Below are 25,280 nucleotides of genomic sequence, written 5' to 3' on the forward strand. Positions count from 1 at the left end.
CTTGGGGGAAAAAAAAGGCTGTTTACTTAATTTTTAAATGGCATTAAATTTGCAATTCCAGATTTTCCATTTTTAATGACTGGCAAAAACATACAACGATATCATTGATTTTTTTATTATTTTTTTTTTAAACTGCATCAAAGGAACTTTAAAAAAATTAACCCAGGCAGGAGACAGAGGACACAATTTTTTAGTCCTTCAGCACTGTATGAAATAAACAAGAAAACAGAACCCGACCAAAACCAAGCTAACAGCCAAATCGTATTGTATGGCTTTCAGTCCGAAGAAAAAAGCCCCTGCCTCCAGTCACACTGGGACAGGGACATAAATTATCCACAAGGGGATACAGTGGGATCCCATGGCCTGGGAAGAACAGTTACAAATGATTATGACTGAAAATAACCCTTGTCGGGAGCTCTGGCCGATGGCTGTAGCTGGGCTCACTGCTCTCTGGAGAATGACAAAAAGTGCCTCTGGACATGCAAAAAGCAGAGGAAAGAGAGATAAAGTCTGGTTCCAGTTGACACCCCTGGTTCCCCTCCCGACAGTCTGCACGGCACAATGGGGTCAGTGAGGAGCTAGCTGGCTCTCACAGTAAACAGCCAGTCAGGCCGGTGCTTTTTATCGATGCTAAAAGGACTCAGACACTTCCTGCCATTTAATCTAGGACCATTTTTCTTTCAAAGAACAGGAAAAGCCTCAAGAGATTCCCACAGTGATCGCAGCTGAGCCTGCTGCCAGAGCACTGGGAACATCAAGCCTGGGAGAGGCTAGAGCAGGGTTAGCAGAGAGGTATCTCCTTTTCTTCTTGTCACCTACTTACTGCAGATCATCACACCTAGCCCTCCACCTGACGCTTGCTAGGCTTCAGCCTTGTAGATGGCTCCTTCAGCACATCAGGCCCTTTCTGTAATGCACTGTGCCTGCTCCTTGCACGTATGAACATAGCTGCCCTGACATGGTTCATGCCCTCTCCGAGTACGTTTAGGTTTGAATGCTACTTTCCACCTAATTAAAAACACAGCTGTACAAACCTACTTTTTTTAAAATCCCCTTTTAGCTCCAACACCTCCTAAATTAAGCCAGCTTTACATAACATGCTCATCCCAACCAGATTCTCAACCAAATTTGTCGTTGTGCTCTGACAATTTGCCTAACCTTGCATGTGTTCATTCACTTCTGTAAGCTTCTTGTATCCCATCTTTATTCCACTACACATTTTTGCCAATGACAAAGTCATCAGCTTAAAACGAAAGCCTCTTCAAGAGAATGCAGCCCTCCCGCTATTCCACCTACAATGGCTACTTCTCTTCATTTCTCTGTCCATGCCTTCTACCTTAATTTATCCCTTTGCTGTTTCCCTCCTTCCTGCACAGCGATTAATTTTCTGTTTCCAAATAATTGATAAATAATTCAATGAACTCCTGAAGAAACTGTAAAATCACCAACTGTCATTGAACATTAATCTAGGTCAAGCTCATGAAAAATGGTTTCTCCATTACATAGGTATAAAGTGCTCCAAATGACTCCAAGTACTTGTGAGGTACCTTCTCAAACCGGACTGCAGCAAGCAAAAGGCCATTTTCCTTTTACTGTACTAACTTCCCCTGCCAAACATCCTTGACCCAAGAGGGTCTGGGAATAACTTAGCATCTGGCAGTGTAAGCTGTTTTTCCTCTTGGCTATCTCTCAGATCTCTAGTGCTTTCTGCACCGCTCTGCTCACTGCTCAGGACCATCTTCTGACAGCCAGAGCATGTCCGGCCCAGGAAAGTCACCGCAGTACTGGCAATCAAATTCTAGGACATCTTGGATTACCTCAGTCTAATTCTAGGAAAAAATGAAGTGCATTTATTTTACAAGTACATTGGTATCTTTTTTGCGCACTTTACCAGGAAATATGAGTAAGCCTTTATTCTAGCTGAAACACAGTAATCTCTCATGCCTTGCTTTCCAGACCAATTTCCTCTGAACTTGGTCCCCAAACCTACCCTTCTCATGGTAGACTGCTACAAGTAATTTTTATCTTTTCACTACAAAGACCAACAAAAAAATCTCTTAGGTCAATACGAAGGCCTTCCAACACACTAGGAGGCAAGGTATGAGTTACTTTTCCTGCAATCTTCTACCTCCAACCTCAAAATAGTATTTGGTTGTGAGAGGAGACTGTGCTTTAGCAAGCTAATCTCTTTAGTCATTTGAAGGGCTGACATGCTAAGAGGAGTTTGTAAGCAATAGAAAAGTCTGTATTAAAATTTCAGTACCCATCGACAGCTTTACTCCACACAAAGGACGTGAAATCACAGTGCATCTTAAGGTACCAGAGTTAACTTTACCTCAGGAGGAAAAACACACACACAGCCACCCCCTCAAAAAGCCCATAATCGAGCATAATTACCACCAAAGAGCAGATGTCCTTATTTATCTCATCCCTGTTCCGTGACGACCTCCAAGCTTACCTGGTATCCTGATGAAAGACCAGCCGTTCTGAGGCCTGATCCCCAGCAGCCCTCCTGGATACTCTGGGAAGAACCGGGAGCATTGCTTCAGCCAGTCCGCTGCTAGCTCAGGGGCTCCATGGAGCACACACTGCTTTGCTTCCAGACTCCCTCCTTCCTTCAGTGCCCTGCGCTCGTATTCTGCGCTTCGGTCATTGCAGTAGAACTCCAGCGGCACAGCTGTTACCTACAAGTAAAATAATAATGAATATTCTTGTTCAGATTCCCTCTCATCCCCAAATCTCCAGTTCAGGTACCTTCCCACAGGATAAAATTTAAAAAGGCAAATCCTTACTGACATACAAATGGAAAACCATCTCCGGCTGGGCTTAACATAAGCCAAGATGCAACACCTCCTCCCCACACGACAGAGTCCTGTGAACGACCAGGCAAGGGCTACCTGTCTTTTGATAAACAATGCCTCGTGTGCCAACTGCTATACAACTGACATCAAAGCTGAGAGGAGTAAAAGAATAATATCCTTGCTGAATCTCTCATTTTGCCTGGTTTTTTTCTGTTTATTGGCTCTTCACATTCAAGTATTTACATAGCAGATATGAGATTTATGTATCATCCTTAATAGAAAAATTCACATGACAATTTAAAACTAGGAAGATACACAAACTAGAAAGGGAAAAAATGCGAACATGAAAACAGCTGTTTTGGAACAGCACATTTCTTGGGCTTGACAGCAGATTTGAACAGAAGTGGGCCACAGAAGTAGCAAAAGTGAGGCACAGGATGATCTTTTTCTTCTGACCATCCTATGACTCCCTTACCCTATGACCTGCTTCAGCACACAGAGCCCAGCTGGACAGCCCCGCGCTGCCAACACGGAACCCCGACTGCACGTCGTGCGAGCCACCCTGGCAGGGCTCTACCACGGCCTCCCCCCGCTCTGCCCCAGCCACCCAGACCTGAGCCCAGAGTGGAAGGTCCACATCAGCCAAACAGCTGCACGCCGATGGCCACGAGGTCCTCCAGTAAAGAGCCTGTCCCAGCCACAGGGCTGCCCCTTGTACAGCCTATAGCTTTCCCTTACCTCCCTCACCAGGGTAAGGGGCAGGAATAAAACCCCAGAGCGGACCCAAGCCATGGCACACACCAGGACAGCCCGCTCTGCTGGCTCCTTCTTCAGACACTTCACCCAGAATTAAAGTACGATCCAAAGCAAATACAACTACGGCACTTTCACACAAAAATTAACACACAAGTATTCACTGTTTGGCAAAACAATCTTTCCAATAAAACGCAGATCACCAACCTCTTTCCACCTTTTCTGATTAGAAGTCTATTTTGGGATAACATTCCGGGGCCAGTGTTTACAAAAGAAAGCTAATAGAAACTTTCACATACTATCTACAGACTTAAGGTGTTGTAAATTCACATAAAAATGAAACTAACATGTAATATTAGAAAATTAACCTCATAACAGAGAAAAGTTGTGCTGGCAATGCTTTGTAGATTTATTCTTCAAGAAGCAAATGTATCATTACTTTAGAAGTCATCACTGCTTTTATTTCAGAAGTACAATTAAGAAAAGTGTCAACCATGTAAATTAATGTAAGTTTAAAATATTGTCATGTATCCTAATGGTGTAAAAAATGACGTTACCTACAGGACTACGGAAAGCAATGTAACAAATCAAAATGGACACAGAGGAAATCAAACTTGTGAAAGTTTTCACATTTTAAAAAAGGAAGCAGAGCTGTGTAGGAAGAAACAGTACGGAGTCTGTAGGTTTTGGTGGGGAACAGTAAGCAGCGGAGTTCCTGCAGGATTCAGTAGGAGTGGGAATTAGTGTGATAATGCGACCACTGAAACATTAAATACAGTAAAAGAACTATCTTTGTGTTGCAGATGAAAAGCTTTTATGTATTTCAAGGGGGTTTAACTTTTTGTTCCAGCTTACTCTAACATGACACAATTAGCTGCTGCATACTAACATGGAAATATTTTAATGGCGTAACTAAATGATCAGCAATAAAATCGTTTAAATACCACCAGTTTTAAATATTGTACTCTAGAATTCTAAGGTGAAGGGAGCAACCCATACCTCAGGGGAGACTGCCTGGTACCTTAGATGCTGGCTGCACCTCTGACTCAAAGTAAAAGGTATAAAGCAAGACCTTCTGGGTAGCAGCCTGTGGTCCAGTCCTGTTTTACAAGAGCTTTTCTTATAGAAACAAATTCATCTCACAGCGCCTTCTCTTTGCAAGGGCCCAATAACTGTTTAAAGGGATCCATGAGCACAATTACAGTACATCTTGAAATAAAACCAGAAAAGCATATAAAACCTTAGCAATAATAGCAAAGCCATTGTTTTGCAAGATGCCAAGAGCTATTTTTAAGTCAGACCAGCTTACAGGCCTATACACACAGCCACACAAAAACCTTGCAAAATGAAAGGGACTGTGTTAAGGCTTTGTGCACACTTCCACTAGGTAGAAGATGCTGTGGGAACTGATGTTATCTTGTACTGCCACCTGCAGTCAACGCACAAGACTAACTTGTGTGTGAGTGCAAAACCTCTCCTCTCAAAATGCAAGCAAGCCTGTCCCCTGAACACTGATGTGCATCACAAAGGACACGGTACAGGCTTAGGCTGCTTAAGGGACGCTATTAACCATTGCATTTCAGTTCGTATTTCTGCAATGGAGAGACTGGAACTAGTAACTCTTCCAAGCACAGATAACTTGTATTTCATTTCCAGGACATCTCTGGGACAGGCAACCACGACACACAAAACAGAGCAGACCAATTACTGACATAGAAACAGGACTCATCTGCTGAAATCAATATGCAGATTTATACACTACGATTTTTTAAAAGAGAAACAAAGTCACACCATAAAACTGTAGAAGTATTTCAGTAATACCTCACCTAAAGGAAGAGCTAGTAGGAGACAATCTTGATGAACTCTGTGTGCCTCAGTGCAACTTCTGCATTAACAAGAACTAACCTTCCCGTGTAGCCTGTGTAACACTGACATCTGAGGACAAGACTATCCTTACTGTCAGCTCCACACTTTTTTAAATGCAGACACACACTTGCAGGGTAGAACCCTGGGTCTTTTCTACGGCCTTACAAGAAAACACAACACATTTCTGAAAGACACCAAAAAAATCTTCCATCCAATCTTGTTCACGGTCCTCTCTCCTTTTTGCATTGGTGCACTTTTTAAAGTTTTTTTTCCCTCGGGTTTGTTTTTCTGGTTTATTCGTAACAAAAAGTAGGGCAGTCCTTAGTACTGAACATATTATTGTCAATGCTTAGTGTCAGTCCTTAATACGTAACACATTATTGTTAAACCGATTGAATGTAACTGTCATAGTTCAGAGACACATCAAAAATATAGTTATAGGGATATATGAATGCATCGCCACCTTAAAAACGCAGTAACTTCATTTAGTTAGGGCAATTGTAAAATGCCTCCTGCATTTCTCTCCATGCAAATTCAACATCATGACATGCCCAAACCCACTTCTCACCACACCACCTCTGACAACACTGGGATCTACTGAAACTAAACCTAACAATATTACTTGAAACTGAATTAATTGGCTTCTTAATGACAATACTAGATCCATCCTCCAAACTACTTTTTTTGTGATTGAGACCTAACTGTACTCAGGAAAACGGCCTGCACAGAAAGCAAGCTACGACACTGACCCCCCCCACCAGCACCCCATAGCTGCTACATAAACATACGCTCTTATTTCTATCATTCGCTCCATTAACTTCCCAAAATTCACCACAGGTCAAACAACAACAGAAGGCTATCGTTTCTGAGAACATATGTGCTCTTTCTGCTGTTTCAGGTCTTCTACACTCCTGCCAAAAGTTTCTAGCAAGCGTAAAATTGAGTCTTTGTATTCCTAGAAACAAAAAGCCGTGCCTCCACTTAATCATTTTTATACACCAGCCAAGCCAAAACAAGCAACTTTTATTCACAAGAATAAATGTCAGCTATGATCTCTCCTAGCCTTCCCCTTCCCTTCATATGTAGCCTCCTAAGCCCCTCTCCTCCCTTCCTGATGTAGGGCAAGTATTCCAACATGTTCTTCATCTGTAACGCAAATTTAGGTACAAAGAGCAACCAGTCAAAGGAATCTGAAGGAGAAGCGGTTTTCACAATTTACTCTCAGAACAACTGCTTGGTTTTGAACCAGGCAGTGTGCGGTGACTGGAAGGTGATACGCAACCGAGATGTTCAGCTGGATCAGCTTGAGCAGCAGTGTGTAGGTAACAAGCACAGAGTCCTACTCGCCAGCCACCCTTTTCCAGCATGTGTGGCCCTATTTGATCAAGCCCACAGCAAAAACATCAATGGTGACTAAAGAACTTAACGCCTGGATGGCGTAGTCATAAAAGTACATTTTGTCTAGCTTTGTCAAGGTCCAACAACATGGAGTACAACAGCCTGAGATGTATGAAGGTCTCTTCTGTCAGCCCTGGAAACTTCAGCTCAAGTAATTTCAGAATTCAATTAATAGATGATGGACAACCCCAAGCAGTACCACTGAATACCCAAAAGATTTGCAAAATGACAACTCAAGTAATGCTCGTATATCGCAACTTGGCATTTCCTTTTTGGAGCACAAACTGGCACAAGGAGAAACAATGAACATTGTTTTCAAAAAAGCATTGCTCCTCAGCCCCCCTCCGCCATCACAGTTGACCAAACAATCATCCCATGCTGTCCAAATCATACCTACATCTCCCCCTTAGATTACTGGGGAATAATCTCCATAATCTCTTCTATAATTTTACTGCTTTTGGTATTAGGAGAGAAAGTGAAATCTGTATCTCAGAATAACTCCTGTTGGGTGCATCTTACAGCTTTCCTTTTCCCTTCAGTACACATTACAGACACTTCCTCTATGAAAAAACCCACTACTGAATACAGTAGCAAAAGGACATCCTCACAGCAGCTTTGCCCAACCAAAAGAAAGTCATAGATCATCCTGTTCCTAAGACACAATTCCAACAAGATTTAAAACACAATAGAAAATACATAATTTACAACTTAACTTGGACTTACCCGTGGACTGGCTATGCACAGGAAGGACGGCAGCTCAGTCACCTGGCAGCATCGTACACATGAGGTAGCTGATCTCCTTCGATGTATGACATGATCCGAATAGCCAGTAACTGCTTTACAGTGGCTGCTGAACACAAGGTTCTGAAAAGAAAATTAAAATTAAGTTACTACATCTATAAAGAGATACTCATATCTTGTAACCACCCATGAGAAATATTTCTCTGAAAAAGGAAACTCTAGACATCTTCTGCAGCAACAACGTATAGGATCTTTGCATAATTATCAGAACATTCAAATCCTGAAACAGTTGAAATTAGAATAGCTCATATCAATGCTTGCCTTTACACTCAGTTGGAACCAGAAACAAGTTTTTCCTTCTTTGAGTCTTTTGACCTTACCTTTTATAACTAAGGAAGTACAGGAATATTCTAGTAGATCTGACGCTCAAGCTGTTCTCTAGCTACTCCTTTATCTATTCTGAAGCATGGGTAAAATGAAATTTGGCACAGAAAAAAATTAAGACTAAATGAGACTGGATAGGTATCTTTGGACTTAGATCTCTAGCAACCTCTTCTTACTTTCCTGTGCAAAATGTCTCCAAATTTCATCCTGAAGACTTTCAAGGTGCTAGCACAGTTACTCAGCACGTGAACGCACCCATGTGTAAAACCTGGACTTTGCCACAAGACTGTTGATGTCCTTTTGATACAGAAAAACGGATCCACTCAAAAGTGGGGGCACCGAGGTGACGTGGCAGTTTAAAGGAGAGCTCTTCAAACTCAACAACAACAGAAAACAGAAAACAACAGAAAAATAACAGAAAACTACATTTTCTGCGCTTGCATCATTTATTTCCTTTTTTATTGTAAATAACCTGCATCAAACAATGAAATAAACTGCTTATAGACTAAGCCATTTTATTCTGACGTTTTTATTCTGACTCTTCTACATTCATAGTGACCGTTACATATTGTTATATACAATTGTTTCCTATAGTATGCAGAGCATTATTCTGCACACTATAGGAAAGAAGCAATAATTTTAGAACCGTTAAGAAGTATGCCTCTCATTGCCACAGGATCATAGTATGTGCCCTCCTGGCAGTTCTAGCAGTTCTTTTAATTCACTTAAGTAAAATGTAAACAGTATCTAAAGCTTTGTCATTGTTCTGCCCCAGTTCCTAACGCACCAAAATTAATTGCATGCTTTTACTTTACAGAGCCTTGCAATTTTCTAAAATCCCAGCGTCTGAAGTTCTAAACATCAGGGTACATGACAGAAGCAGACACCCTCGTATCTTGTCATACACTGGATATACCCATTCCTACACATGTCAAAACACCTAGAAAACATCCACAGCAGCAGCCCATTAGGGATGACACATCCTGGGCCCTTTCTCCAGACGTAGATTCACTGGGCGAGATGCAGGTGGCTAGCATGTATGATTTGGAACCTGCTGACAAGGGAGAAAAGTAGTCTTACTGTGCATACATGCTAGCACCACCTACAAAACACAACCAGCCCATCCCAGCATGTAAGGGCGTCTTTCAGCTGCTACCAGTGTGACTTGTGGTCTGGAGCAGGCAAAAATACAGTTCATACTCTGTGACCAAACATCTGCTCTTCTATATAGAAGGTGAGCACAGAAAGAGCTGACAACAGCCTTCCATGGACACTCAGCAGGGCTAAACAGCACAGGTCAAAGCTTGGGCCACCCTGATAACGTGAAGTGATCCCAAAACCAGGCTCTTATTCAGCTGGCAATTCTTCACCACCAGTAACGCTGGCTTAAGCAACCACTGCTTCACATGTTCGCTCCTGTGCCCACAGAGCCCCTTCTTGTTGGCCTAGCTGTCTGTGCTCATTAAGACGCTGATCAAGATGAAAGCAACCCCTTGCCCCACCATTCCAAGTCAGTTCTGTGATCTGTCTCACCACCTGGTAAAACAGGCCGTGTGCTGAACCAGCAGAGTGGGGAATGCAAGGCTGGACTCCGTGTCTGCCAGCAATGGCTGGGAACGCGAGCTTACTGCTCGGGGGGGCCAGGCGTGGTGGCCACAACCCCCCCGTGCCGCCGCTAGAAAGGAGCTGTCCCGTCCCACAACCTGTGGCTGTGCCGCTGGTGCTAGTTCCACCACCCGTCCCTCCCCTCCAGAAGCCTATTGAACCAAAGGGCAAAGTCAACAGCCATCAAAATGGAAAGTTCTGTGCAGCTGGCTCAGCCGGCAGTGACCGTGCAAGGCGGCAGCAGCAGAGGCAGGACGCAGCGCTGGGAGCAAAGGAGGGACAGCAGGAGCCAGAGCGACCTCCCTCCCAGCCAGAGCAGGAGGCCAAACTGACCCAGGGCTCAGCCTGAGCTCGGAGCCCCTCTCCTGCCCGCCCCGGCCCACGCAGGCGCTGCGGCTGGTGTTACGGAGAGCAGTCGGCCCCGCACGCAGTCGCCAGGCTTTCCAGCGTGCCTTACGACAGCAGGCACTCGCTGGCTGCGGCCACGGCCATCAGAGGGTTTGGTAGCTTTATTTCCTGGAAAATGAGAATGCAAGAAATGGATAGAGAGGAAGCTAATAAACTGTAATTCCAAACCTATGCAAGATTGTTATTTAATTCTCTTTTGGAAAGCAATATCCAAGAGCCATCAAAGATGGCCCAGTTAAAACCCAGGAAGAAACACAAAGGAAGCCTTCCAAGAAGATATCCAAAATAAGAGAAAAATATTATTTTTGTTACACACAGTATTAGCTGCAGGTCTCGTACACGGGCATTAATCTGGTTTTCATGGCCATGCTTCCTGTGTACAAATTACAAGCAGGTCACAAACATCCCTCTCTGAATTCCCTGACATACGCAGCCATTAAGTATTGATGAACAGAGCAGACACCAGATATAACGGGGACAGCGGAAACCTGCTTCCTGTCAGCCACACACATGGAAAAGAGCAGGTAAAGTTACAGAACTGAACACAGCCACAGCTCTGAAATGGATCCATATACCTTAGTACAGCAAAGCCAGTAACTGAAGAGGGGGAATGTTAAAAAATAAGAATGTACATATTTACTACAACCACACAATCCAAAGTGTTGAAAGAGGCTTCCCTATATTGCAAACAGAGCTGCATATAAACATGGGTGATTGCCACCAGCATCTAAAGCTCATTAACACACCTGATTTTTTTTAGAAGAACGAAAATTAGGAAAGCAAAGAAGAGAAGGGTTCATTCTCAACAGATCTGATTTTATATTAATTTAAATCAACGTATACAAATTAATACGTTGTGGAGGTGCTGAGTAAGGGGAATGAAGAGACCTTGCACTGCAAGGGATTTCTGTGTTCACATGAAGAAACTCACACCATCTTTAGACAGAAGTTACCTCAATTTCAGAAAGATCCATTAAAAATAAATGTGGTTTTAAGTCTACTGACTTACTTTCATAGTTTGTCTCTTCTATCGGAAATGCTGATCTAAGCAGTTAAGAAAAGCCAGATTTATACCATTTCCTTTTTCCTCTGTTTCTCCCCCTCCTCGCTCCCTACGTGTCACTATCTTATGAAGCCCTAGGGGAAGCCTCAGGGAATTTTACATTGAAAAAGTTTCTCAAATTTGGGCGAGGATAAAAAAGTTAGTTCATTTTCACTCACACAATGACCCATGCAGCTAAAAGACAGGCATGTAAAGGACAGTTTGTTTTTCTACTTCCCCTTTGGTTTTGCACCTTTTTTAAAAGGCATTCTAGACAGGGAAGCTGTGCAAACAAAATTCTGCAAACAGCTTATTTTAAAGTCATTCAAGTGGTATTTTGTCTGACATGCAGGTTAGAAAACAGTTCTAAAGAGCCTGTCATAACTGTAGGGCTGAACTTCCTTTAGATTTACTGGGGTTATCACAAACGCACTGTATTGCACACACTGATGAACTCTGCTCCTCAGCTGGCTGTTTTCTGTGTAAAAGGCACTTTTACAGCTACACCAGTCACTAGCTATGCAGTCACAGCACCAGCACCCCTGAGACACAAGTAATGACTTCCTCAAAGAACAGAAATTATTTGGAGAAACTCAGTTACACATTTAAGTCTTGCCAGGCTGTGGTACAGGTGGGTCTGTAGCCTATCCAAATGCTCCACGTTTCATTGTTAATATTAAAATCTACATGTGCATATCCCACATCTTGTATTTAGTATCTATAATGTTAACTCACCTTCTGTTCTTCAAGAAAAGTTAATTACTTTCCTTTTAATATTTACATGCACTAACCCAAAGGCTATGTAAGGACCTAGATTGTCTTCATAAAAATGTGTGCACTTACGGAAGGCACCATTCAACTTCTGACACCACCTTCTATCCTTTACTGTTAGGCTGCAACATTTAGGTCACCACACAAGTTTTCTTTAACTATACTAGTGAGAGGACAGAGCTACAGTGTAATTTCAGAGACAAGCATTGCACCGTCACTAATCAAACAGCTGAATGTAATCTCAAAAAAAGTAACTGAAAGCAAATCCATGTAACAGACATTTTATCAAGCCAGGCACGGGACCATGGAATATTTAAACACCAGCACAGCCAGAGTTAACTGGCATATGCACTCAGTTGGCTTGCTCTTTGTTTGATAACTAGGAGGACTCGTTTTGTTGGCTTTGCTGTTAACGCTGCAAAACATGACACCAAGTCCAAGGTTGGTTTCCTACTGCTTATGCGTCTTCAATTTCAACTTCCTCTACACGCTATTCAGTTGAATTCTGGCTATCTCCTTTCCCCTTCCAGACTCAAGAGCAGAAGCAATATTCCCTAGAGAAAGTTGGCACGATCTCACTGTTTCAGAAAAGATTTTTTAACTGCATATCTGCTAACTGCCCTAGATGCTTTCCTGACTCTATCTAGCACTTTTGTGAACTTACTTCCCAGTGAAACGAATCAATGGAGCTGTAATCTAACTCAGGAAATCAACAGCAATTTAGTCATAAAAAGACAAAACCTTCACACACATCCCAGGCAAAAGATTATAGAGAAAATGACCTTGCATTACACAGTAAGGTGAACACATCTGGAGTCTACCAGACAGCAGCAGAAGCAAATTTCAGAGTAGAAAGACACCATTAACAATGCTTGTCCACCAACTCTGAAATACTGCTAGGCTGAAGTCTCTGCTTTCCCCAGCTGCTGCAGCGATGTACTGAATTTGAGAAGAGTGTTAGAGACAGTCAGAAGACAAGCACCTTGCATCTAGAAAAACACTACTAAACTCTTAAGCTTACATGTAGAATCCATCCCTGACAAATCATCAATCCAGTTCTGCTCCTCCAGTATCTAGTTCTGTTGTCCTGGCAATATTTGTAAGGCTTCTAATTCAACTCATGTACTTTTTATAGCAAGTTTTGAAATGTATGGAAGACAGTAGCTAAACTAGTTTTCTGTTCAGCACTCTTGAGCTTTATTACCTATATCCAATAAAGCAGATAATAGTGATCCTAATAGAAGCTTTTCCCCTTCTGTTTTATAAGGATAGAAATGCTTTCATAGTTTCTGACTCACGAGGATTTGCAACTGTCTTCACATCACAGAAATTTTGCTTACCTGCAGCAAAGTGCAGCTGTGCAAGTTAGGGAAAGACAGCGGGAAATTTACATCAAGCAAGAAATCCCTGTTCCTCAGAAAACGTGACCCCTGCTGTTTCTCCCCTTCAGCCTCCATCCAGAAGCGCATGTGATGGAGCCTGTAGGATGCTTTCAGAGACAGGAAGAGCGCTAACCATCTGAAAGAGAACACAGTAGACACATTTAGTTCACTGCTTTGTGAAAGAAAGGCTTGAATATATTTACAACATAACTATTTGAAACAAACAGGGTTTTTCTCAGAGTTTCAGCCTTACAGTCTCCTGACAAAGGAAATCAGTATTGCTGGACATCTTCCAATTATATTATGCTTATTTTGATTTTTTCTAAGGTGGCTTAACTGAATCTAAGTGATTAAATTAGAATACAGTTTGAAGCACTTCGTTTAAAAGGGTCAACCCTGAATTAGCCGCTACTACTTAAAATCGCATTCTGACTTCTCTGTAAATTGCTCCATATATAAATTATTCGTAACAAACTGTATAATGAATGCAGAATTTATCATAAAGATCAGACAGATCAAGAGAAATCTGTCTGATGTTACTGGAACACAGACAAGAAACAGAAGTCCAAAATAACCACAACAATAGAAGAATATTACACTTACAAAGCCCTAAGCAAAACACCTTTATTCTTGCTAATAAAGACTTGCTTTTAATTGCAGATGTCTTATAGTGACTATCTAACTTCAGTCAGAGTACTGTCCACTGCAGAGTACACTAGAACTTAAACAGATCATCTCCCTTTCCAAGATAATACAGGTCACAATGCTAAAAATCCTTAATCCCAAGTCTACGCCTTGAAATTCCATTTCGTATTAAGAAGTAGGACATGTGGAAGCAGAAAGTATGGCTTGGAGCCGAAGAACAACTACCACAACACAAGTTTATTCTGCGTGTGTTTAAACATGCCCAAGTGCAATTGGTAAGCACTGGAAGGCCACTTCACTGCAAAGTCTGGATTTTGCGCTTGATAACGCCAGCAACCTACAGCGTCATCCTAAGCAAACTCTTCTGTTGCCCTTTGACCATCTTCTTTATTTACTATGCTAAATCTTTGTTACAGAGGGCTTCTCCTTTTGAGAGGCATAAAAATTGCCTTGCACAAATGCCCTATAGCTGGAGGAATACTCTAGAAGCTGCTATAATATTAGATAATGACAGACAAATAGAAGTATTAGGAGGCATGGAAAATGCAGGTTTATGGAGAGATGCCCCTAACATCACCTGTATGTTTCCTACAATTGCTAGAAAGTGAAAAAAACCCAAAGTTGTCCTCACCTGGCTAAATGTCCCTGATTCATGAGGTTTGCCATTTCCGCTGGAGAGACATCAATAAACCGGAGAAAAGAAAAACAGCTTTCTTCATTGATGCCTATGTCACAGAAAATACTGAAGTTAAGCCAACACATTTCACAGACACAGCTGAAAACAATGAACTTTATTAATTGGAGACACATCCTCTGACATATGGCAAATCTAGGTGAAAAAAGAGGAGATCCTAATTTAACCTAGATCTTGTAGAAATACTGAAAATTTAGTCTGAATCACTGTTGCCTGACTCCAAGTTCCAGTTTCTTTTCCAGTCTTGGCAAAAGAAGGGCACTTATTGAGAAACACGTCCTAGGCCAGACACCACACAACCAGTAAGGACATCGATTTCACTTACTAAGAATCAACAGGCAGCATGCATGCTCGCGACTCCCCACCCCTACCGGCCAGATGGCTGACCCAAACACGCTGGCTCTCACCCAGCTAGCCAAATGCGTTGGAAGGGGGTGGGGGAATGCAAGCATGGGGATAAGGATGCAACATATACAGTGAGGATGATGGATACACTGCGCTGAAGCATGGGGAGCGGGAGAGGTATGTTCCTCTGTTAATGAAGAAGGCCTTTCAGGCCCACCCATGTGCACCGCATATCCCCAGTACCATTCATATCTCTTTATTTTTTAACTTCTACACAAAAATTGTATTCTCAAAATTATTTTCCTTCAACAGCACGCCAAAAAAGGTCCCCAAGAAAAAGCCAATAACGAATGCCAAAACAAACAGAAACCAGAATAATCAGCAAGACACAGGGAAGTTAGAGTTACAGACAAGTGCAGACTCCAGTAGCTGCACCTGGTTGTCCCCACTTGAAAAGGGGTTTGGACAGCTGAATGCGTCCGTGCTAGCAGATTTCAGCACAGTAACACAGCCAGTACCTGTCTTGCTTTTTCTCCCGAACTTTTTCCCATCCCACCGGCTTAGCAATCCAATTAGCACTTTTTTTTTTTTTTTTTTGGGGGGGGGGGGGCAGATCTATAATAAATTTTATTTGTCAATATAAGCAGCTTTTGTGGGTTTTTTGCTCATAGATTAGATGTTGGGTCACTTGCAACTCATCCACTTCTTACTTGAAAGACAAGTTGGCAGTTCAACATATAATACAGAATGTACTGACACAAATCCAAGATTTCTCTGAATTGAATCCGTGAAAAATTGACATTAGACTAAAAAGGCAGCATTAATCCCTTGAAGCAAGTTAAAACAAGACAGAAGGAATGGAACTAGAGACTGCAGTAGCATTAAGTGGTAACTAACAAGTTGTCATAGTTTATTTTTCTTCCAGCTGCTTCCATCCTTTCCTCACTGAGCAAATGAAATATATGTAGAAGTACAAATGCTAACAAAATTCTGACAAGTTCCAATCAGATTATCTCAGAGGACCAATTGATCTGGCCTCTCAGTCCTTCCCCTGAATAAGACTTATTACAACATTACATGCAAGCGTGCAACCCAACCTGCCACACAGGACTGTAAACCTACCCTTCCTATGGAAGAGAGACTGCTGGATGTGGTCTGGTGCAAATGGCGAAAGTAAAACCCGTAACCACCTGAAAATGAAAGCAATAGAACCAAACAGTATCACTGAGAAGGTGTTAACACATACAATGTTCGATCACACAATCAGCAGAAGATGCAGAGTAATTTCCATGCTTCACTGCAAATATTTCAGCACTCTGAATATCTGGAATTGCATGGCAGTAAGAGAAAAGCATCACCAGTCCATGTGCACTACTGTTAATTTGACACCGAGCCATGCCATCGCTCTGGTGCATTTTACACTGTACAACAATTAGTCTCATCTTCAAACGTGGCTTCCTCATCTCTGCCACGAGCATTTCTCATAACTGAATGCAGACAAAACTGATCAAGAATTTCCACAGTCAGTGAAAACAGCAAACTGCACTCAAGCAGCTTCTGTTCATCCAAGGTAAGCACTACAAGCTGTCAAGGCACCAATACACCATGTCACAACAGACAGATACCGATAGCTTCCTTAAGCGTGAAAACTCACTGAAGGGAAACCAGAGGTTTTTGGGTTTTTGGCCTTTTTTTTTGGTAAGAATTCTTTTAAAGCATAATTTATTACACATCATCAGCAATAACTCTAAATTCTTTTTCCTGACTTTCTTATTCACACGGATATTTGATGATCAGGATTCCACCAAGAAAGAGCATCAGATATCAGATGCTTAACAGCCGAATGAACAAAAGTAAAGTAGGAATGCATCACTTGGCCAATGTCATGTAAGTACATCAAGTAAGGGAGTTAATTAGCACTTACAAAGGTAAAGTAAGTCTAGCAATAATATTAAGTATGTTAAGCCGGAGAGGAAATGGACTTGCCTGTCCCGTGAGTGGTTAAAGACCCTGATCTGTCCATGACAGTAGATGAACTTTGAAATCCGGTATGGCTTTAGGGAGATGTGAAATGGAGACCAAGTTTCTTGTCGCTCAAACAGCTCTGGGTGATTGCACACCTATAAGAAAGAGAGCATGTCAAACACCGGGAAGAATTAATCTAGTCCGACGCAGCACTTATCCCTCAAATTAACTACAACTATTGATCACTGAAACTTCAGTATTTATTAGTAGTGCAAAGCTATTTTAGTATATCTACTCAAATTGGAATACAGCATCAGATGTTCTCCTATTCACATAACCGCTGTTGCCTTTTCTTCCCAAGTGAATGATTTCCTTCAATAACCAATCTGGAACCAAACCAGTTAGCAGATCCATGCACCACTTGGCTAAAGCTCCTCTATCCCAACATCATTGCATAAGAAACACAACAGGACTGCATGCAACTTTGCTTGCCTGTGTCAGAAATTTTTTTATATGGTGCTTTCTACAAGCTGTATTTTAGTTCTGTGCTAATGAATGAATACACTTTGAAAAAAATAGTATTTAAAATAGCCTTACCTTCCTGAACTGCATGACTAGATTCATGAGACTACTAGTGGTGGTCTGTGCTTGCTGAGTAGTGCCCATTGAGGACTGCAGGAGGTCATCAATGGAGATTTTGTTTTTCAGAGCTTGGTACAACAGCTTCTGTCGACTTGTCTGCTGGCAGTACATTAGAATTTCAATCTGCAAAACAGCAAGGAAGATTTAGCCTTTTCTCTCTCTGAAACTGAGGATGACCACACCAGTATACACAAAGCAGAGAAATGTATCTTAAGGAAAACTTAACTTTCTCACAAAAAAAACCCCAAACACCAAAACAACAACAACAAAAAAAAGCAGTTGCATTCCTGTCTGTATTTCAGGATCCAATCCGGGAAGGACCTTAACAAATAGGTGTGTTTTGGAAGGCTTAGGTAATGCTATAGGACACAGACCTTTAAAAGTACATAAGCACAACTAAGTAAACAGATTCTTAAGAAGCTCTGAAAACATCCCATCTGCAGCTGATCAGCTTAAAATCTGACCTTAATTCTACTACCCTACTGGTAAAATCTTATCTACCCATTCAGAGCCATTTTAAACAGGTGTCAGGAGCCCATGATAAGGAGAGGTACATCACACAACAGTGTCTGTGGGGAAGTTCCAGTTCTGAAATTAATAAGCACATCAGAATGAAATAAATATCTCTTAGCCAGTGGTCTCAAAACCTGGGGACATGCTGACAAGATCATCCAGTATTGCTAACATCCACATGAAATCAAGAGACAAGACTAACAAGAGAGAAGGGTATGATGCTGCCGCTATGCGTTCCTTGCTCTGTACAAGCAAGCAAGACGAATCTCAAATCCATGCCAAATCCCTCACCAAGGCAACTGGAGATGTTTATCACCCAATCATTGCTGTATCGATCTCCTTCACTTCAATTAGCGATATTTCTGTCAGCTTAATCAGGCTGAAAGATTTTTTATTTGTAACTGTTAAGAAAATGTTTTCCTTAGGCAAGTTTATTAATTAGGGGTTCTTCAGTTACATTCACATCTAATGAGATTGCTGGGATATGGTGCCAGAAATTGAAGGTCCGTGAAAGGTTTACAATCAAATGTCAGGTATGCAGACTGACAAATGAGTTTGCAAAAACCAGATTAGAGGACAGAGCTCTGACAATAAAAGTTGAAATACTCATTCCAGATAAACACTTTTTCTCACCTTATCTGACAGCTCATTTTCCACATCCTTCTTGATTCTTCTCAACATGAAAGGCTTCAGGATCATGTGCAAGCGGGATAGCTGGTCTGAAACACAGGAAATGGGGAAGAAGGAACAATTATTTCACCAAAGAAGAAACTATAAGGTGTCTTCTACAAATTAAGTCTCTTACTGCTCAGCCATTTCCCCTCACCACAGCTCTTGCAGCACAAAGTTGATATTTCTCCGTTCATTTTTCTTTTTTTAAACAAGTGCAATGCTACACCGTTTAATTACGAATCTAAAGATCTGCTTTGAAGAATGAACTTCTAAGGCATTTTGTGTGTTCTATACTCCCCTGGGCTGAACAGTACAGGCTTTAATTTATCACTCATTATTAGTGAAGAAGAAAGTTTCAGATGAGACACTGCTAATTCACTAAGACATCATAACAGTTTGAGGTCTTGCCCCCCCCGAATTATAGCATTACAAGAGCAGGACAACTGCATTCTTCATGATAACCTGTAAAAAATTAAGTTCTGGGTATTTGAGCTCTTAAGGCCTTTACTTTTGTGACCGTGTTCCAACTGTGTGGTGTTCTACTGTGGTTACAAATCAGCCATTTTACCTAGCTAGATTTTTCTCCATAACTATCCCTAAAATCTACCATGAAGATATTTTTTTAGAAGAAATTTTAAGCTTTCCTTCTGGAGTTCAAAAGGTGTTTAGCACTTTGTGTCATCATTTTTATGTCTACAGCCTGTAACACACTCAGGAGATCTTCAAGATGATGTGCTCTGTAGAAACTTACAAATATTTAAAATATTCCTGTGTTTGGGAAGGAGGACTTCAGACAAGTAGAAAATCAACGTTTTTACTACAAGTTTTTCTATTCATTACAGTCAGAAACACATATTTTTACATGAACAATCCATAAGGTTCCAATCCCATTATGCACCCTCTGCTTTAGGTGACATTTCTCACACACATCCCCAAAAAAAGAGAAACAGGGTAACAGATTTTTTAATATAAAAACTACTGTAGTTACACACTGCACTCACTCTCATCAATGGCGGATTTGTTTTCTGCGTGGCTCTCTATGTCCTTGGAAAACCACTCATTGAACTCTTCATGGGAATCAAACAGTGTTGGCATGATGAAATGCAGCAGGGCCCAAAGCTAAAAGGAGGAGAAAAGAGCAGATCAGCAGAAGTCACCCTACTATGGACAAGGTAATTGGGGATCCCATACCCTTGCAGCTCTTCGTAAGCAAAATCACTTTACTAAATCACAAGACACAGCAAAATTAAACAAAAACACAGCTGCATCCTCTTCCCCCACTCCCCCTCAACAAATGCCAAATATACCAACATGACAGACACCATCAGAAGGCAGTGAGAAACACAACACAACAATTTTGGCCAACAGAAGGAAAAGCCACAAGAAGCGGATTTCATCCTGTAATCTAGGCATTACTAAGCATCCGGTACCTTCAGTTTTATCTTTATTTGGACGTGTGGCACATTTCCAAATTTTCCCCTCCCAGAGCTTATCCCAAATCTGTTTGCCAGTGTTTTGCTACAATTATGATCCCACAAACACACAAATACAATAGGTTTCTCAACTGTTCGTATATATTCGGTATATATCCTTGTTATAAAGAAAAGTCCATTTTTAAGAGCTCCCAGATACCTCAGCCATTGTGTTCTGGATTGGGGTCCCAGTCAACAACAATCTGTTCCGACACTGGAACTGTAGCAGAATCTTCCAACGAACACTGATGAATAAAATAAAGAAAAAAACAACATTAAAACTGCTTTTTGAAGAAGGATATAAGACAAAGTTGCTGGCTGGAGTTAAACCACAATATCTTAAGACCAATTGCTTCCAGTGACCTTCACAAATGATTTTTGGAGGTCACCGGGTAAAACTATCACAGCCACTCCACAGCCTTTCACAAAGTACAAAGAAATGTGCATAATTTATTTTTCTAAGTATCTTTTAACTCATTTTTAATACAAATGCACGGACACTAATAACATCTCATAATCAGAATAATTAAGTTCCCAAAAGAAACAGTGGTTATGAATCAGAAGGTCACCTGCTTTTCAGCCTTTACACCACCAAGTGTGTGTGCTGCCGTGGCAGAGTGCTGAGGTACACAGCACAGTCTTCTTAGAGGGGCAGTTTCCAAAGAACGCAGAAGAGACAGACCTGGGTCAGAATGAGTCTGCATCTAAAGCAGTCTTCAGCTGACCGAGTACAGTGGCAACCCGGACAAAGGTTATGGGAAAGCAATTACAGAAGTAAAGACGGACGAATCCATTACTTGAAAACAAACAGAAAACCTTCTGGCACAGAGTCTTATGACAAAAAGTGGGCTTTGCTGCAGCCAGCAGTATTCACAGGGTTCTGCACAGTGCCACTGAAGGAGGAATCAAAATAATGCACTTAATGGAGCCAATATAAGCAATATATGGTGAAGACTACAGACTGTTCACTAGGCAGAATTCTGTGAGCAGTCAGGAAAGAAGGTGAAGAGCATTCCACACTGTTTTGTTTGACTGCCCTGTACTCCACCTGTGTTTCTGCTCCACAATTACTTTTTACTTACATTTTACACGCTTGGAGAAGGAAAATTTAAATGTAAAAAGCTAGTAGATCAATCCAGCGTCAGAGTGTTATACAGATGCTTAACTAGGTTAGGCACTTAAAGGGTCTTCTGCATATCAATTTTAACTGCTATCCATTTTTGTAATCTTGATGTTTTCTCAATATTCCTTCAAGAAGCTGATACAGAGGGAAGATTTACGTTTCCAGTTAATGTATTACCTGGAGCTGCTCTTGAGCGCTTGCGCTTCATCCAGAACCATATACTGCCACTTCACTCGCTGGAAATACTTGACATCCTGTACTACTAGCTGGTAACTGGTAATCACCACGTGGAAAGGAGCATCCTGAGTATACAGCGTCTTCTATAACCACAAAACAAAGAAACAAATGTCCACATAATGTAAATACGTTGTGAAGAGTTCACCTGTGTATACTGTAATTTCAGACTTCCATTTCATAATCTTTTCTCATTATTACTGCATTTTCCCGCAGCTGACTTTTTAAATCAATTACAGCATGGTTAGTCAACTGGTGGATCTGGACTTCAGCCCATTAGTCCCTGAACAATTTCAGATGCTTCTTAATGTGCCAGACAACACCGAGGCATTGAACCCTACAAAATGCTGTTTTTAAATCAGGAACAACCTGACAGGCCTGCAGGGATGCTAGGTTTGGGCATCCTGAGTTAGGTTACTCAAATACAATTAACAGTCCTTGACGACACTGAAACTTCCTGCTTTATTTACAGAGCTCTAGTTTCTTCAGCTGAACTCCATACTGCCCTGAACTGCCCTGTCCTGTATTGTCTCTCCAGCACAAGAGAAGGCTTCTACCTCATTATGCTAATGAAAATGCTACTACATGGATGAAGACACAGAACTCTGCATCCACACATCATTTAGCTTGGTGGCATGTAGCAGCAGTTTCTGGTTTGCTCTGCATAGACAACAAAGACTGTCTAAGCACACGGGCATGCCAGTATTACCTGACTCCAGAACTTCCTGATCACCTTTCTGTCATGGGGATTTCCCCAGTAAGGTAGCACCTGTAACAGTACAAAAGTAGAAATACATTATTTTCAAATAAAGATACACCAGCTTTAGAATTTTATACTACGTATTCTACAAAAGGGGAGACAGACCTCCTTCTCCAAAACAACAAAAACGGAAATTACCTTTCTTAACTCAGAGAAAAATCAGAAAGCATTTAAAAATGCTTAGAAAAGGAGCATTCCAGGCAAAGGTATCAAGCAACTTATGACTTCTACGAAGACCAGACCAAACTATGCTGAGGATCTCAAAATGCCCAGTAGCGCGTTACACCTTCTAGACAGGTTCTTCTAAAAATAAAAAATGATTCTTTGCTTTTGGCAGAAAGAGGCCTGCCCTCTACTGCTACAGTTAACCCTAGAGGACTAGTGGGCTCATTCTCCTGTTTAATATTCCCATTGTCTCCTTGGTTTTGTATTTCAGAACTGTACCCAGAAATCTGAGATGAGTTAAAACATCTGGTCTGGATATAGTTAACCTAAGAACTTTAAAAAGTAAGCACTACTGCCAGAGAAATCTGTTAATCCATTTATAGCTCAGAATTTCATGGGTCCTGTTACTGAGATCTTTGCATGCGCGGAGACCAGAGTTGCTGGTTAATGATGGCGCACTGCCATCTCCCGTCTGGCTGGCGGAAGGTTGTGAAAGGGCTCGGACATCTCCACCCTGCAGCTGACAAGCTCTGAATTTCAAAGTGCCCATAGCTGAATATTACTCCAACTGTTCTGAAAAAAGGATGTTAGTAAAAAACTAGACTACCAAGAAAGTGCATTTTTGCACTGTGTTTTTGCAATGTTTTCTGTATTTAATTCACAAGGAGAAAACATGAACAATTGCTCACCTATTCTATGCAACAAACTGATTCAAGGAAATGAGAAAGTAAGTAGGTAGAATGGCCAACTGCTCTAATGTTTTCTACTCCAAGGTTTTTAATCAGGATCCCTATTATTTTGGGCTATGCAAATATATAAGTGCATTATTTTTAGGGTTTTCTTTTAAAGTAACTCCTCACTAACTTAAGCATTTATAATTTTTTCATCAGTTTTAAAGTCTCAGTAATCCCAATTTATCTCAAAATATAAGTCACGCAAATCATCCAGTACTGAACCACATTCCAGCGCTTCTCTTCTTACAAATACCTCAAACTATATACCACCGTAACCAACACATGGTCTCATCAGGGATCTGCGAACAAGCTATTTGCTAAAAGGTAAGCCTTTTAATACTGCCTACCCCAGATCAAGAAATCAAATATTACTTATATCAATATTTTAAGTCTTTTCCTCCACCTTATTAGGTAGCCAAGAAATTCAAACAATTAGACTGGATGTTACTGGTATACTGGTTACTTATAACTAAGTGTCTTTTACTGTTCTCTGTAAAGAAGAAAATCAGATACTAAAAAAAATTATCTAGACCTCTTCATGTCAAAGATTACTACATTAACTCCTCAAATATTTAATCCATTATTCTTTGCAGATGTAACTGCAAGCTTCTGACACTTTTGTCTATCTTTAATCCTAAAATTTCACCACTGTTCCAGCAGCATACGTTCTTTTCAAATCTTTCTTTGCAACACTCCCTGTTTTCCACTGGGGAATAGGCAATCAGCTTGTTTTTCAGTAACAAATTGTTCCTTGCTTTCTATCTTACTATGTTTTCATGGTCACAACATACCTGAAGAACTTCATTTATTTTAATCTTTTGTGTTCTTATCTATTTGTGACTCACTTCCCTCCTCATAGGTTGTATGCCTATGGTTCTTCTTTTTTTCTGTAGTAACAACTGCATTCTGTCTCCCTCTAGCCTGTTTAGAGTTCAGTTTTGTTAAATGACCTTTATCTTACTCAAATTGATATGAATGTCTGAAAATACTGCTCTAACCCTAAATACAGTATATTGTACTGTATTTATACATTTACATATACATATACAAAATACTGAAATATTATTCTTGCATCTGCTGTCAGTCCCACACATTAGAACTGAACATCCACTCCCTGCTCTGCTTCAATTCCTCACCGAGGTGTCTTTAAGTTGATGCAAAATTAAAACCATGTGGTTCAAGAACGAACATTAAGCCCTAGATAACTGAATGCTCCAGAAAAAACAGGATGATGGGGAAAAGAATATAAATCATGATCAAGCCCATTACAGTTTCAAATTCCAAGGTAATCAGGCACCCAGATGCGGTGAAGAACTCAGGAGAACAAAACAATTTGCTTTTGAGAAAACAGGAAGAACTTTCTTGCACATGCTTATTACCTTAAACTTAGGTACAAATCTGGCAAACTCCTGGTGCCAGTTGTTAAGAGTAGAGGCAGGTGAAATTATTAAAAAAGGTCCCCAGATGTTCTCTCTCTGGAATACACACATTAAAAAAAAAAACAAAAACAAAAAACCAAAGACATCCACAAATTAATTGAGGGGAAGGGATACAGAGACAGTTGATACAACTTTACAACTACTAAAAGACAGTGGCTACATAAGAGAGGGAACTATACACAACATAGCAAAACTTCCTCCCAGCACAGCAGATGACACAGAATCAAACAGAGCAGGTCTAATGTTTCACTAAGACTTATTTCATAACTGCAAAGTTATTCCCAGAACAATCTCGTTTGTTTCTGGGAGTTGCCACCTTCACATTACTAACAGCCCGTCACTTTGGTGAGGAAAAGAACTTGAGGTGGCACTGGAAAGCTTTGCTCCATCATATCACATTGGAACGCCCTCTGGCGAGGAAGAAAGTTGATCCATTACTGCATTAGTAGTTACAAGCTGGCCTGCATAAGGGAGAGCCAGAAAAAGCCCTGTGCAGGCTTCCAAAAATCTGAAGTGGCAGTGCAGCAGGGAGAAAAGCCTGTCTGTTATCCCCTCCATACAGGTGAGCACACCAGCCTTTAGCTCTGCACACCCTTCCAGTATTGTGGCTGACAGTGCCAGTGAACTGGTATCGAGAAGAACATAAACAAATGCAATCACTGTCATTTGGTCACTACTGCAGCTAATCCTGCTCTCGGTATCACTTGGTTGGTATCTCCTATTTAA

General features: G+C 41.1%; 1 protein-coding gene across 4 annotated transcripts in view; it reads right to left on the reverse strand.

Annotated features, from left to right (window-relative positions):
• The window catches only part of INO80 (INO80 complex ATPase subunit), a 67,406-nt gene that overhangs the window by 20,946 nt on the left and 21,180 nt on the right, over nt 1–25,280 (reverse strand). For all 4 annotated transcript variants that reach the window (XM_037394046.1, XM_037394047.1, XM_037394045.1 and 1 more), the window contains exons 14-26: nt 24,495–24,590; nt 22,166–22,225; nt 21,400–21,542; nt 20,260–20,344; nt 19,629–19,746; nt 18,589–18,674; nt 17,398–17,565; nt 16,822–16,955; nt 15,958–16,025; nt 14,428–14,521; nt 13,110–13,287; nt 7,542–7,682; nt 2,459–2,684 (exon numbers count right to left, since the gene is read on the reverse strand). In XM_037394046.1, coding sequence (XP_037249943.1) covers nt 2,459–2,684; nt 7,542–7,682; nt 13,110–13,287; nt 14,428–14,521; nt 15,958–16,025; nt 16,822–16,955; nt 17,398–17,565; nt 18,589–18,674; nt 19,629–19,746; nt 20,260–20,344; nt 21,400–21,542; nt 22,166–22,225; nt 24,495–24,590 — 1,597 coding nt within the window. The remainder of the gene's footprint in view (nt 1–2,458; nt 2,685–7,541; nt 7,683–13,109; nt 13,288–14,427; nt 14,522–15,957; nt 16,026–16,821; nt 16,956–17,397; nt 17,566–18,588; nt 18,675–19,628; nt 19,747–20,259; nt 20,345–21,399; nt 21,543–22,165; nt 22,226–24,494; nt 24,591–25,280) is intronic.

Source organism: Falco rusticolus, chromosome 7 (genome assembly GCF_015220075.1).
Source record: "Falco rusticolus isolate bFalRus1 chromosome 7, bFalRus1.pri, whole genome shotgun sequence".
In the NCBI taxonomy this organism is placed as follows: Eukaryota; Metazoa; Chordata; class Aves; order Falconiformes; family Falconidae; genus Falco; species Falco rusticolus.